The sequence below is a fragment of the Cryptococcus depauperatus genome, chromosome 7 (assembly GCF_001720195.1).
Source record: "Cryptococcus depauperatus CBS 7841 chromosome 7, complete sequence".
Taxonomy (NCBI): Eukaryota; Fungi; Basidiomycota; class Tremellomycetes; order Tremellales; family Cryptococcaceae; genus Cryptococcus; species Cryptococcus depauperatus.
Window position 1 is genome coordinate 1,113,971 of NC_089474.1, and position 14,425 is coordinate 1,128,395.

General features: G+C 41.9%; 6 protein-coding genes across 6 annotated transcripts; 3 read left to right on the plus strand and 3 right to left on the minus strand.

Moving 5' to 3' along the window:
- Window positions 1-322: 322 nt before the first annotated feature.
- Window positions 323-2,456, minus strand: L203_105758 (uncharacterized protein; the record flags this gene model as incomplete). The annotated part of the gene is made up of 10 exons (XM_066215125.1): window positions 323-342; window positions 392-841; window positions 904-942; window positions 1,011-1,316; window positions 1,368-1,396; window positions 1,450-1,703; window positions 1,751-1,830; window positions 1,879-1,901; window positions 1,954-2,263; window positions 2,312-2,456. 10 exons carry the CDS (start codon window positions 2,454-2,456, stop codon window positions 323-325), a joined length of 1,656 nt encoding a protein of 551 aa, XP_066071222.1.
- Window positions 2,457-2,692: 236 nt separating this feature from the next.
- On the plus strand, window positions 2,693-6,839 carry L203_105759 (uncharacterized protein; the record flags this gene model as incomplete). The annotated part of the gene is made up of 25 exons (XM_066215126.1): window positions 2,693-3,396; window positions 3,448-3,673; window positions 3,721-3,808; window positions 3,868-4,019; window positions 4,083-4,139; window positions 4,204-4,363; window positions 4,411-4,438; window positions 4,487-4,565; window positions 4,623-4,729; window positions 4,851-4,871; window positions 4,930-5,031; window positions 5,079-5,106; window positions 5,160-5,303; window positions 5,360-5,438; window positions 5,488-5,536; window positions 5,595-5,648; window positions 5,705-5,842; window positions 5,891-5,934; window positions 5,997-6,010; window positions 6,065-6,073; window positions 6,129-6,145; window positions 6,195-6,426; window positions 6,480-6,497; window positions 6,577-6,703; window positions 6,763-6,839. 25 exons carry the CDS (start codon window positions 2,693-2,695, stop codon window positions 6,837-6,839), a joined length of 2,754 nt encoding a protein of 917 aa, XP_066071223.1.
- A 1,653-nt stretch (window positions 6,840-8,492) lies between these two features.
- On the plus strand, window positions 8,493-8,826 carry L203_105760 (uncharacterized protein; the record flags this gene model as incomplete). Its single annotated transcript, XM_066215127.1, has 3 exons — window positions 8,493-8,568; window positions 8,619-8,662; window positions 8,740-8,826. The coding sequence occupies 3 exons, from the start codon at window positions 8,493-8,495 to the stop codon at window positions 8,824-8,826; spliced, it is 207 nt and encodes a 68-aa protein (XP_066071224.1).
- A 154-nt stretch (window positions 8,827-8,980) lies between these two features.
- Window positions 8,981-10,126, plus strand: L203_105761 (uncharacterized protein; the record flags this gene model as incomplete). The annotated part of the gene is made up of 2 exons (XM_066215128.1): window positions 8,981-9,691; window positions 9,758-10,126. 2 exons carry the CDS (start codon window positions 8,981-8,983, stop codon window positions 10,124-10,126), a joined length of 1,080 nt encoding a protein of 359 aa, XP_066071225.1.
- A 115-nt stretch (window positions 10,127-10,241) lies between these two features.
- L203_105762 (uncharacterized protein) lies at window positions 10,242-11,906 on the minus strand (the record flags this gene model as incomplete). Its single annotated transcript, XM_066215129.1, has 10 exons — window positions 10,242-10,276; window positions 10,322-10,504; window positions 10,561-10,860; window positions 10,902-10,937; window positions 10,995-11,089; window positions 11,138-11,206; window positions 11,260-11,296; window positions 11,347-11,481; window positions 11,531-11,755; window positions 11,813-11,906. The coding sequence occupies 10 exons, from the start codon at window positions 11,904-11,906 to the stop codon at window positions 10,242-10,244; spliced, it is 1,209 nt and encodes a 402-aa protein (XP_066071226.1).
- Window positions 11,907-12,244: 338 nt separating this feature from the next.
- Window positions 12,245-13,737, minus strand: L203_105763 (uncharacterized protein; the record flags this gene model as incomplete). The annotated part of the gene is made up of 9 exons (XM_066215130.1): window positions 12,245-12,460; window positions 12,515-12,664; window positions 12,721-12,907; window positions 12,959-13,077; window positions 13,126-13,305; window positions 13,357-13,463; window positions 13,516-13,542; window positions 13,597-13,647; window positions 13,695-13,737. 9 exons carry the CDS (start codon window positions 13,735-13,737, stop codon window positions 12,245-12,247), a joined length of 1,080 nt encoding a protein of 359 aa, XP_066071227.1.
- Between the last annotated feature and the right edge of the window lie 688 nt (window positions 13,738-14,425).

Sequence of the window (14,425 nt, forward strand, 5' to 3'; positions counted from 1 at the left end):
CATGTACACTTTGTGCAGGACATGAGGGTAATTTCGGGAACAATATGAACAGGCCAACTGCACATTGCTTTTCAGAGAGTAATTCATGAGGAATGATTTTTTTCCAAAGGCATTCTTTTTTCTTCTGAATTCAGGCAAACTTCTCTACAACTACAATACTCTTACCTGAACGTCCCTCCTTGTTTTTATTTAGTGGGATGTTTTCTCAACTCTAAGACTGACAGACGTGACGATATGCTGAATTATCATCGCCTTTCTATCTTGCGGTACCTCTTCTCACGTTTGACTGGTAGATTCCTTGCTCTATATTACAAGACGTTGATCAAACAGCTGGCAGAACAACTAAAGCATAAAGAATTAGCGCATGCATAAGAGGTGTAACATAACTTACAATCTCGGGTTTTGAAAGCCCACCATTGCCTGTGCTTTATGGGGTTATTCCCGGTACCCATCAAACCCCATCTGCCCTGGAGACCCATGCCAACAAGCTGTTCACTCCCACTGTTCTTGAATAATTCTTCATCCACCCAGATTTGCAGTTCTTCTGGCTCTTCTATTACTGTTAAATCCTCATCGCTATCATCACCATGTTTAAATCCATCGACACTATCTTCATCATCATCGAATTGCCCTGAATGTACAATCCACTGGGTATCTAGTTTTTCCGGAGAAGGAATGGTCACAAGACGATAACATTTTGACTCAAAAGCGGGAACACCAAGGGCAGTTGGCAAAGGAGGTAGTACAGCAATGATTATTCGATGAGAAAAAGGTATATTCTTCAATAATGTAATCTCTGCGATTGGAATGGGGGTAACGAGCGATTCCAATACAGGCTTCACTAGAATTGTCAAATATTCAGCAACCTATATAAATACCATCTGAAGAATGATTTAGCTATACCTTCATCAGCAGAGGGCGGTTCAGGACGGGTATCGTTAACTGAAAACAGAGTTAGCACAACACATATCTGTGACGAATTTGAAGATATTAAATTAAGCTAGGCATACCTGGCTCAACGATCCACTCTTGATCTTTTGAAGAAGTGTCCGTGAAATCAATAGGTAAACCCCAAGATATTGCCTCCCTTTCAGGTCCACCAGGTTCTGCTCCACTATGAGGTCCCCCCCAGATGGCCCAACATGCTCTATTCCATCCGTCACGGCTGGTCAGAACATCCTCCAACCTCTTGGCATCGAGCAGCTTCGTGATTCCAGTCCGTGCGATCTTGGCTGCTTTTCGGAAAGATTGATGTAATTCGGGCTCTGGAAAGACGTTGTGGTAGACGAGATAGGAAAGATAAGCGGATAAAATAGCTAATAAATTCTGTTCAGCAGTAAGTTATTGGGGTCCTTTGCTGAACCCACTAGCTAACTTCAAAGCAGGCGCGATATCCCTTTGCAAAAGTCAATGTATATTTAAACGAAAACTTGTATGGATAATACATACCAGGCAGATTCTGATTCTTTTCTAGCAAGTTTCAAAAATCGGCGGACGCTATTGATCGGCTCTCTCAATAAGACACAAGCTTCATCTAGTCTAGGCCATCTTCCCATCTGTCCAGTGCGCTGAGACGGAAGGAGTGCAGGTGCAAGGCCACGGTCGAATCGACAGCGTTTCCATAAATAAGAAGAGCCGTGAGGACCGCTTCCTGACCAGTGATTACCAGCGAACGCTTTTCGGACTCCAAATTGGTCCCTTATCTGTATCATTGTCAGATTCAATGCATTGAACAATCAAGAATACGCACAATGTCAAAGAGCCGTTTATTTTTACGATATTGGAGCTCTGCGTCTCGGGTTCTTATGAAATCAGCTGTGGCTAATATGACTGATCATACTGTCAGAACGGTGTTACTGAGGTCGCATCGTAACATACGGCGTGAAAATGGCGGCGCAGAGCTTCATAATAATGTCAGATATCTATCGCAGGTACAGTTTCTCCCACACTCACGCATCAAAAAGATATCTACATGCACCAGCTGGCTCCTCCCACTTTTCTTGTAGATCGCCAATCTTCCAACAATCTTCCGCTCTCAAACGAGATTTTTGTTTTGGCGGGTTTGGTGGGTTTGGCGGCGTTGTCGTAAGTCCTGTATTGGTTCCCAAAACAGGATTATTCCTCTTGCGGTCGTTAGCGGCACGACGTTTCAGCTTTCTATGTTGCTCTCGTTCCTCGAAGTTGTGATGTATGCCAATATATGGTCGTTCCATTTCTACAAGCGGAAGTCCCTGCCAATCGTGTGCTGGAGCGACATTGTCGTCTTTACCCAAATATGAGTGGGTAGACATTGCTGCCACTGTGAACGCACCTTGTTTGTCTCCCACAGTGATCCATGCACCTTTGCAATCATATTTAGAGAATGGGACAAGTTTACCCAGCGTAAGGGGGCACAGAAAATGCGGAAATGGAAGCTCAACAGGTTCGTGTTGTATAGCTTCAACTTGCAGCGACATCTTGCAGTGGTGAACAACAAAGCCCTCTCGGATATTTTCATGTCCCAGAGAGACGATTATGTAATGAATGGAGGATACGTAATCACGGCGCGAATGCCTTTTCTTTACTCACCAAGGTTTGTGACTCAGGATATGTTTGTATTGATACAATAAACAAAAGAGCCCAAAATTATTTCGCATGTTTATGTCATTACACCATTCTTTGTACCAACTCGCTATTTTTTGTCAACATCGCAATGCAGCCTCCTCCTAGACTGCTTAATGACAACCCCGCTTCGCCATCCAACGATCCTTTCGCAGATATACGCCAGTGTCTAGCAACACAAGATAGGATCACGCAGTATCCGCCGCTGCCTCACAACCGAAATGAAGTCACAACTCCGCCTCTTGTCTACTCCCAGCCACTTCCCTCGTATGCCTTTCCTGCAGATCCCAATCATCCTGACTTATCGGTCGGATTTCTTCAAACCAACACAGTTGGGTATATAGCACCTTGCTCACCTGGTCGAATATCGCGATCTCCATCGCCTTTTGTGGATGACAGTTTCACCGAAGACTATGGCCAGGTTTGGGGAGATGCACAAGACCTTGAAAAGGCACCCCTGGCTGTAGATCATCTTCACCCACATCAATCATCAGAAAATCATGACTGGAAATCAAGGATAAGCATTGATGGAGATTATGGTGATTTGGCAGATTTCCAGTTTAACAAGCATCTTGTTACAAGAGCTACAAAAGCTGAACCTTTTTCTACACAGCACTTTGGGCCTGCTCCTACAGGTCGAGTTGAGCGTAGAACGCACAATGCCGCAGGGTATCGTAGGATCAAACAATCAGCAACCCTGGATGAGAATGGCTTCTTTGCCGTGGACATGCCAATTCCGACACGCTTGGCACAATTTCTTCCTATCAAAGGCGTTTTGGAACAAAAGACAACAAGGTAAGCAAGTACGTTTACTCTGGGTACGTATGACTTATCCTTGGTGGATAGATATACAGCCATCACCACTGACCCTGATGATGTTCCCTCCTCAGGATTTCAACTTCGTCAAAACACATGCAATCCACCACGTCAAACTGAGCTGTTCATTGTCATCACAATGTACAACGAAAATGCAGAACTCTTCTGCCGTACATTGTACGGAGTAATGAGGAACATTGCCCACCTATGTGGACGAAAAAATTCTAGAGTATGGGGTAAAGATGGCTGGCAAAAGGTTCTACACGCATATTAGATTTATCGGATATTACTGACATTCTTTAGGTTGTTGTCTGTATAGTTGCTGATGGCAGGAAAGCGGTAAATCCTCGTGTCCTCGATTGTCTTGCAGCTTTGGGCGTGTACCAAGAAGGTGAGCTGTCATGCTTAGGCTTCTGTGTCGTCGGGTTGAGTATTGATAACACTAAAAAGGTGCAATGACAAACAAAGTGAAGGAGAGAGCAGTAACAGCTCACATCTTTGAATACACAACAAGTTTCGCGCTGGATACAGATTTACATTTCAAATACCCAGATAAAGGGATTGTCCCTTGCCAACTTATCTTTTGTTTGAAAGAGAAGAATGTCAGCAATCCATGTTTTTAAAATACCTGATATTCTGTTCTGACATCTTTGTTCCTAAAACAGGCCAAGAAAATTAACTCGCATCGATGGTTCTTCAATGCTTTCGCCCCCTTGCTTTCTGTAAGAACTTTCTTCAAATGATCAGTTGTAAGAGAATGCAATTGTTCATTGTAACTTGTCTTAGCCAAACATTTGTGTTCTACTCGATGTTGGCACGCGACCCGCACCAAAGTCTATCTATTATCTTTGGAAGGCTTTTGATCTCAACTCTAATGTGGGCGGTGCATGTGGCGAAATTGCAACTTTTAAAGGTAAAACATGGCGAAGTTTGTTAAATCCCCTTGGTAAGTATATCTGCAATTCTGCTTAGCGTCTTGCTCACAGAAAAAAGTGGCTGCTCAGGCTTTTGAATACAAAATGTAGGTCAAAAGGTATTTAGTTAAAATTCTTCGAGCTTAAAGAAATAGGTCCAACATTCTTGATAAACCATTGGAAAGCCTGTTTGGTTATTGTACTGTGCTTCCAGGAGCGTTCTCGGCTTACAGAGTAATTAATCTGCCGTAAATTGGCAGAGATATATGCTTATGGATGATGTTATTGCAGTGGATTGCGTTACAAAACAATTCAGATGAGATTACAGGTCCACTCGCAAGCTATTTCGCAGGGGAAAAGCTTAATACTGGAAATGCCGATACATTTACTGCAAACATGTAAGTACTGACACAATATACAAATGTAAGTCGCTGATATATCCGGAGCAGGGTACGTGAAATACACATTATTGCAAGACGGGTTGTGACAACTCCACCTGTAGTATCTGGCGGAAGACAGAATCTTATGCTTTGAGATCGTGTAAGTCAACCTTATTATATAATCTGTGACATGAAGGTTGACGATCTTAATTCTATAGTGCCAAGAAAAATGCCAATTGGGTGTTAAAATTTGTGAAATCCGCTGTGGGTGAAACAGACTGCCCAGAATCTATACCAGAATTCATCGCTCAAAGACGAAGGTAAGCAATTCAAGGGCTTTGAGCTTCTGTTATTGACCTCTATCTAGATGGCTTAATGGGTCCTTCTTTGCTGCTGCATGTCTCAATGCTTTAATCCAATACTCGCGCTGATTTTTTTCCTTCCACAGATCTATGCTTTGATTCATGTTGCTCAAATATGGAAATCAGACCATTCTTTGTGCAGGAAATCTGCTTTGATGTTAGAGTCTTTTTACAACACTCTCAATCTAGTGTTTACTTGGTTCGCACTAGCTAATTTTTACATTTTTTTCGTGAGTTTTTGAGTTGATGTAAAGCATCTGAGCTTACGATTCCCGTGATTTGCTAGGTCATTCTCACAGGTGCGCTAGAGGGAAGCGCTTTCAACATTCCTCATATCAATATTCTCAACACTATCGCTAGAGTGAGTGAAAACAAAGAGAGCACATCGTTCATTGAACAAGTATGGATATCTAGGGGCTTTAGTAGCATGTTTCATATTTGGCATGGGCAACAGACCACAGGGGTAAATGAGATGAAATTAGATCATACTGTGATACGTCTGTTGACGTGTTGATTTCTAGTGCCCCTTTGAAATACAAAGCTACCATTTACATTTTTGCAGTTTTGACGACATAGTGGGCTCCTTTTTCCCATAAGAAGAGTCGTGGAGCTGATATCAGAGGGTTGACAGCATGATGGTCGCAGCAGCTTTGTGTGCTGTTCAGGCTGTGAAAGATTTCAACAGCCCAATATTTTCTCGCATGATTATTTCTCTCATTTCCACCTACGGGGTATATGTAGTATCAAGTATTCTAGCCTTCGACCCCTGGTATATGACATTTCATCGACTATGCGACCTTGCTGACATTTAAATAAGGCACATTTTGACATGTTTTGTCCAATATATCCTCTTTTCACCCAGTATGTGTAAACTGTTTCATATCAGGCTGTAATTGATAGTTGAGTGTCTTGTCTGCTGAAAGCTTACATAAATGTTGTGAGTTCATTGCCATAATCATTTGAAGTAGGTAGATGCTCACAATGCAAATAGCTCAATGCTGTAAGGGCTCAATTTTTTCTACATCCAAAATGCCAAGCTAATCTTTCAACACCAGTATGCATACTCAAACCTGTAGGTAATCTCATGGCCAAACAACAGAGACTGATATCCAGTTTCCTAGACACGATCTCTCTTGGGGAACCAAAGGTTCTGATTTCCTGCAGGAGTCAGATTTGGGGGCCGTCCAAGGCGTAGGCAAACATGTTGAAGTGGAACTTGTCTCCGCTCAACAAGACATTGACATTGCGTATCAAGATGCTTTGAACAACATCAGGCTGAAAGGAACAAAAGTGGATGCCATCGACAATGGGTTTGGAAAGGAGCTATCAGAACAATCTCAGAAAGATATTTATGCAAGTTGATATCTAGACTTCGTGACAAAGTTAGGCTAATGGTTCCATGTTAGGCAAACTTTAGAACAAATGTTAGTACTCTGCAACTGGCCAACTAGAGTATAAGATATTCGTCAGGCTACTTAACTGACCAAAATTCCTCCTATGTAGCTTCTGTTGGCATGGTCGCTCTCAAATGCTCTTCTAGCTAGCGTAATTCTAACCGGCAAAACTTCCGGATCATTTGATGATGGCTCAAAAGGCTCAAAAGCCACTATATACATGCTTATTGTCCTGAGTAAGTGTCATCTTAGAAGTTGATGTTGGACAGAGTCCATATTCTGACATTTTCTGTAGTATTTGTCGCTGGTATGGCGATTTTCCGCTTCCTGTGTTCCACTACGTACCTCATTATCACTCTGTTTAATGGATGAAAAAAGACATTGTGTCTTCAATTAGGACAAGCAATGTATAGGAGCAGTAACATTGTAACAGACGTAGAGCGAATGAAAGAGAAAAGGCTCTTGTCCATTTATCATATCTTGTGTCATGAACACTAACGAAAACGAAAACACGTTGTAGTGAGTTTTTTGTCAATGCATACCCTTGTATGATTCATCCAGGTATGGAAATGGTGATCAATAGTGGAGTACTCGTTGAGGAAAGTGTTCGAATACCCTGCTTTATTTTCATATTTTATTGCTCACATTCTCTTCTTTTTTACTTCATTCCTCGACATTTATAACAGTCTATGCTTCTAAACTATGCATGATGGAATCTGGAAAGCTTAGTTGTAGTTTAGTAAAAGAAATATATACATTTGGCCGTTGTGTCCGTTTTTCTTCTCTTAAATGTTGTTACTACTACTATCCCGGTGACGGCCTTCTGTTCTATCACATCTCATGTTATCTAGGTTTGCCTTACAGCTGTTAACGTATTTTAACCTTCCTCTTCAAGTGGTGGAGGTTCCGTTTGAGAATATTCCAGACACTACTTTTAACCTGTTTGAGGTCGAGAGAAGAGAGCGGATGGTTCGGCCTTGACGTCTCATAGATGTTACTCAACTCGTTGTGAGCCATGCTGCTAAGTCGCGACGCATTGGCTCCTACAGCAAGGGTATAACAAGGGCTTCATAACCTTCTTTGATTGGTTCCTCAGTATACACACTCTTACTCTTAACCAGAGTCCTTTTTGCATATGTCTCAGACTCGACTCTAGCTGGGTACTTGATAATGCCTTTTTCATCACAGGACTGCTCGACCTCAAAGTACAAGGGCGGAATTTGCAGCGATACCTAATGATTCCTCAAGCCATCAGCTGTTACCTCTCATATCTGGCCTACTAGGTATAGGCAGAATTGAATGCTTGACCAGTAAGACAAATCGCACAATGATGTTTCCGGCGTCCAAGTGTCAGGGTTCTGGATGAGTTCTTGGGCTTTCAACTGGAAGGTCTTGGGACGAGAGTAACTTGGGTAAGATGTGTCTAACTGGAATAGACGAAGACAGCTATCAAGATTCATTCTCTGGGGATCTATCAATCACAACCTCTTCCTTTTACCTACTCTGCTGCTACGTCCTTCAGCCAGGTTCCAATTCAACCAACTATACCATGTCTGAGACATACACAATATGCTGTGTTCTACTATCCTTTCTCTGTCCATCATCCTGGCACCAAGCCTGTTGAAGCTCTTGTCAGCAAAATGGCTTGATTCTGGTTTTGATAAAATCAGCAGTTAGTCAACGCGAGTCATTTACGGCTGTCGATGCAGCGATAATAACCTTTTTTCGGAGACTCGAGAGGACATTGTCCCAATGCTTTTTCAATGATTTGTAAATGACCATATTCACGAAAACAAGAGACCTTGGGTGAATGTGGTCTTCACGGATGGGTTACGTAAACTAACATTCCAATCACATTTCATGAATCATGTTAGCTTGTGCAAAGTGTACAACTTTATTACCTGAATTATGAAAAAAACATTCACTGCGAGGAATGGCTGAAAAAACTCATAGGCATCTTAATCTCAACTATCCCGAGGGTTTGATGTGCTTTATTGAGAATTTCACTGGAGAAGAAAAATCATCATGAGCCTGGAAGCATATTCCAATATCATCTCACATCTTCAAACTGAATTACTTGAACAAGATGTTCATCAATCAGGTTCGTCGTCTCTCCGTGCGCTTGCTCAATCTGATCTATCTGTTGTCCAGACTTGTACCCATGTGGGCTAACTGTCCTTGAACTACTCAAAACTGTATGTCGTAAATTCAACAATCTGTTTGCAGTTCAATCGGCTTCGAGTATCCAGCAAAATGTTAACAATGCGACCAGCGACAGTTTCGGATCTTTAAGGTTGTCATTACCAACAATATCCTCTATTCTTCTAGTGCTTTTCAAGTTGGCCAAAGAAAATATTAACTCTATTCCTTTCAACCTCGTCCCGTATCATTGGCTTCGCTTGTACACAGACGTGTCTATCTTGTTAAGCTTACATGAGATAGTTCTCAGCCTACAAGTCTCTAAGAAAGAAGATGCCCGACATTTGTGGGAAAGTGTCGTAAAACACGTAGATATGGCTACCATAGTGGCAGGGGCAGTGGGAGAAGGAAGACAAGGGTGGATTGGAATTATCATCGAAGAAGCTAGGAGGAGAGTCAAGCATACAAATGTTGAACCAATTCTGAAGCGAGTACGTCCTGCCTCCTTTGATATGCAGCCACAAGTCTACAGCGCGACTTCGGTGCCTTCATCACCACTATATGCTCCAGCGCACATAAAAATCCTGGATATCCCGCCATCCATAACAAAATACAACTCAGAAAATTATGATCAACCATTCATAATTCGCGGCTTCCTCTCAGATCCCAAACTGTCCAGTTTTTGGCCAGCTATACACCGATGGAAATCCGTTGATTACCTCTTAGAAATCGCTGGACCAGGTAGAGTGGTGCCAGTAGAAACCGGAAGGGCTTATGATGATGTTGATTGGGGTCAAAGTATTGTTCCTTTCACTGAATTCCTATATCAAGTTGGGTTCCATAGAAGCAAAGATAACGGACTGTCAGTCGCGACGGACTCGAAGCCCTTATATCTTGCGCAGTACGGTCTATTTCAACAATTTCCAGAACTTCTGCGAGATATAACATATCCAGACTATGTATGGTCAAGCCCGCCAGCACCAACATCATACCCAACATATCAACCTCCCAAGACAGAAGATGGTGTCATTTTGAACGTTTGGGTTGGCAGCGGCAATAGTGAAATCATTAGTCCTGCGCATACTGTAAGTTCACACATCGTGAGATAGTATTCCAGCTTATTTTTCGTCAATTCTGAAACAATCTTGTAGGACCCCTATTTTAATTGTTATGCTCAAGTATTAGGGCAGAAAAGAGTATGGCTTGCCCCTCCATCTTGCAGCCCATATATGTATACCTACGGATCATATAACCAGAGTTTTGAATCTCACAACAATGGGGAAGGACATAATATGTCAGAGCAGTATATGAGCAACACGTCCGCTGTTCCAATTTTGCGACCAAGCGAGAGCTTCGACTCTCTCTCGCTCACTTTTCCGGCCTTCTTCAAAGAAGTTTGGCCGCATAGTCGCGAAGCGGTCCTAAATCCTGGTGACATTCTTGTTATGCCTCCTGGTTGGTGGCATGCTATGAGAGGAGAGGGAGAGGAGCCTGTCTGGAGCGTCTCCATGTGGTATTGAATTTGCGACTTGAAAGCCATCAATTCCAAAAATTTGAGAACATTTAGTAGAGAAAAAAAAATCTGAATACATAAATTTCCTACAGCAAATAGAGTGAATGTATCAACAAAGCCTATTAGGAATTGTGGCTCGATTGATTCCAGGATAGCACTATGAGGCAATAAGCATAATTGTTTGTGAATCCGATAGACGTACACGTCATGTCACCAAGTTTTCTTGGCTTAATCAGATGTCTGACAAGACCAGCAAGCGCCAATACTACACAGAGTATTGCGGCAGCAATATAAGCCCAGCCCAAAAATGGTTGTTTGCCACCAATCCAAGAAACCGTTGAGATGACGATCGACTTGGTGCCAGAAAATTGCTTGACTGGGTAATCTGATTGCATGTCAGCCATGAAAGCTTCGCACAGAACAATGCATTGTTCTCCTTACTCATATTTATGACCACTCGGTATGTTCCTTTTGTCATGATTTCTTTATCATTCCGTGCCCACAATTTTCTAAATGTCGGTAAAGTGGCAACTCTCATCCAGACTTGGAAATGTTCATCTTCTCGAAGATTAGGAAAACCATCAACATACCCATTGGGATAACGAAGTGCCCAATTGGGAGGAGGCAGGACGTCGGTGGGTGAGGGATAATTGGGTTTAGAGGCATAATTCTTTGCTATCCCGCCCCAAGCAATACCTGATTCAGTGAAATTGAAGGTTTGGTTTTGAGCACCATCTATTGCTACTTCAGAAAGTGTACACAGAGTCTGGAAACAATCTTACTAGTTGGGTTGAGCAAAACAATTGTAGGGAACGTATCTTTATAAAGAAAAAGTCATGATGAGTTTAGAGCACGCTGTTGAAGATATGACGCACCATTGAATACACTATTAGCAATCAGTCCGCACGGGTAGTATGGTTTCGAGTCTCGGGATGTGATTGGCTTGCAATTCCCCTTGTCAATTTGGGATCTGATATATTCAGTACGATGCGCCTGTTATATGCTGATGAACGCTCACAAAGATCGATGATCGCCTTTCAATTGGGACGAATCGAAACTCATAGCGTAACGTCGGTGATTTTGGTAACTATATTGCTACGATAAATGGAGACGCTGTGAAACTCGTCAGACTAAACATACTAGTTGGTAAGTTTGTAGTATAAGAAAAGACCAGGACCTGTTTTGAATTATTGATGTAATACTACATTTGTCAAATGTTCTGCTCACCAAGATTATAGGGTACTTGAAAATCAATCACACATCTGGCTTGTTCGCCAACAGGGCGGGTGGAGACATTGCTGAAAGACCAAGTTGGTGCAGCAATGGAAGACTTGGAAATGGAAGAAGAAGTTGCTAGGTTGTCTTTGAAGATTTTAGTAATAAGCTCAAAAGTTATCCCAGAGCGACTTACAATCGTAACTTCCTTGAGGCATTGGCGTGGAGTTGCCTTCAACTGGAGCCTTAGCATCACATTCGGTATAATCAAGTGTTATTGTTGTCACTTTGCCACTACCCCAGACAATAAGAGCGCCTATAGGTGCAAATATGATGCCGATGATGAAAAGAGTCGGGAGTACGGCTTTAGGAGTAAGAATTGGCTGCCATGCCTTCAGTCGTTGCTGTTTGAAAGCGGTATCTTCATTGTAGAGATTAAGTCAATTTCAGTAGAAAGGAAAGGAATATTGGGACCTACTTGCGGGTCTCTTGGACCATTTGACTTTCTCTTTTTCAGTGGGTACGCCATCTTGATCAATATTAGATTTAGGTTTGCGCTGAAAAATCGCCATCGTGACTTGAAGCTAGGCTTCCTCGCGCAGCTTAAGAAAAACCTTGCTTGGATTGTGCAAAAGTAAAGTAAAACAGATATATAGAAACATCGCATAACAAATGTTTTGGGCGGTCACATATTGACGTATCCCTTAGCGTGCCTACTTTAATTTTAACTGTATAAATAGGCGCGCCAATACTTTCGAAAACAAATCATTGGCCGCCTTTGATCATACGGAATTACAGCAAATTATACAATCAAGTAATGTCCTATTTTGAATAATTTTATACACTCATATAACAATGAGTGCCTTAATTGCTTGAGGTACATTTTCGGAAGACTATTCGGGACAGAATGTTACGTGAACACAAGTTTCCGAGAAACACCTTCACTTGTACGAGGTGATTCAGCTTTTCTTTTTAAGCCCTTTCCCATTTCTGCCGAATCCAGCAGTGGTTTTCCTTTAGTTTCATCTGGCGCTAGCGCTCTGGGCCTTAATTCCGCCAATGGCTTAGGAAGTGAAAGAGGAGGCGTTGGGGAAGGAGACGAGGTGAAATATGAATGGTGTAAAGCCTATCAGAGGGATGTACATTAGCAGCATATAATTCAACGCGCGAAACGACTAGCCGAATTTGCCGAAGGTCTTGATGCAGGATCAAATTTAAACATATCTCTTGCTAGATCTTGGGCTTCTTTGCCTATTGAGGCAATCAAATTCCACCAGGCATTCTTTTCATAGTGGCCCACGTCATGATAATCTGGAAGCTTGGTATGTCCCTGCATAACACGTTTAGCCAGTTTAAAAGATGTGATTTTTGAGGAAGTTAACATACTGGCCATTCTGCTTCGGTCGGAGTACCCATCGCATGATAAATCTTTTTCAATTGGTCGATATCGGTTTCTCCAGAAAGAAAGGGTACGCGCAAGACCAACTCCACAAATATTGCTCCCATTGACCAAATGTCCACAGAAGAAGAGTAGAACCGTGATCCAAAGAGAAGCTCTGGAGGTCGGTACCAACTGTAGCAATTGAACTAAATACCTGCTCAATAATACACGAATAGGACTTACCGAGTAATGACCTGGCAAGTCATTTTGTTTCCGGCGTCCCCAAACTCTCGAGCCAAACCGAAATCAGCAACTTTTAACAAGCCGTTAGCAGCAATCAATAAATTGTTGGGCTTTAGGTCCTAATCATACTTTTAACATCGTTGGCATGAGTAAACACACATACTCACACGATGCAAGACGCCATTGCGGTGTATATACTCAAGACCTCTCAATGACATTACCATCCAGCTTTTGATATCTCCTTGGGTGAAAATTAGAGAGCGGTCCTTGATCACCGCCTCTAAATCAGTGTCTAAGAACTCAAGAACTAGATTAATGTTTTGCTTGCTAGAAAAAACATCCAGTAACTGGTCGTATCCGTCATCAGAGACCTTGAAGACCCACTCGAGGATACTCACATCAATAATATTTGGATGCTTCAGTTCTTGAAGGAATTTGACTTCTCTCAAGGCTGTCATATCAAGCCCATGTTTCATTTCTCCTACTTTGATTTTTTTGATAGCGACTGGGATTCGATGAATATTTACTAGTCGAATGTTGTTTATTTTAATTCATACCTTTCTTCCCACTTGACTTTTCAGTACCTCGATAGTTGTTTAGTTGATTTTGTAACAGAGCATGCAGGAATTACAACTGACCTTTGTAGACATTTGCAAAGGTTCCTTCTCCAATCTTGATTCCCTTGATCCCTATGTCAATCAGTATATAGCCTTACCATTACAAGCCACACACTAACATCTACTCGCTCTCAGGTTGTTCTCATGATTGGCAAGATCCATGCTTGACACGGTAGTAATCGCAATGGAGACAAATTGAACTTGGCCGCGTGAATAGTTTCCCTCAATGAAAAATTTAGAATTATTGTATCAATAATAAAAGTGTGTTGGGGAGCAGAAAGATATATGCCAGAATGATATAGCAAAATTAGAATCAACTTGTGACACAAATATAATAAAACGTAAATTACCTCTGAATGACATCTTACGTAAGACAAATCTTTCTGTATCAACCTAATTCAATTCAAAGTGATATCAACTTGCATTGTGTTCTTATTCAGTTTTCAAAACAGAGAATGAGATGGGCGTTATCAATACTGTCACCATATTGGAAATTTTCATGTCAACTGTCTTGGGAATAATCGGTATACACTATCATAAACTGAATCATAAGACGACAGTCTTATGTTGGCAACGTACTATCAAGACCTGGGTTGTGTTTTGGGTCTTTGAGCTGAAGGCGTTGGGACTGTCTGTAACTTGGGTGACAAATGTGTAGCTAGAATAGACAAAGACAGCCATCTAGATTCATTCTCTGGGATCTATCAACAATAGTATCAGGAACACAGCGAGTCAGGATGGTGAAGATTGTGTGGGAGGGTTGGATAAGTTGGAGAGGAGATGTATATAAGGATAGACAACACGGAGACACAACCCCAGAGAATCAATCTAGCTTTCTTTCTCTATACAT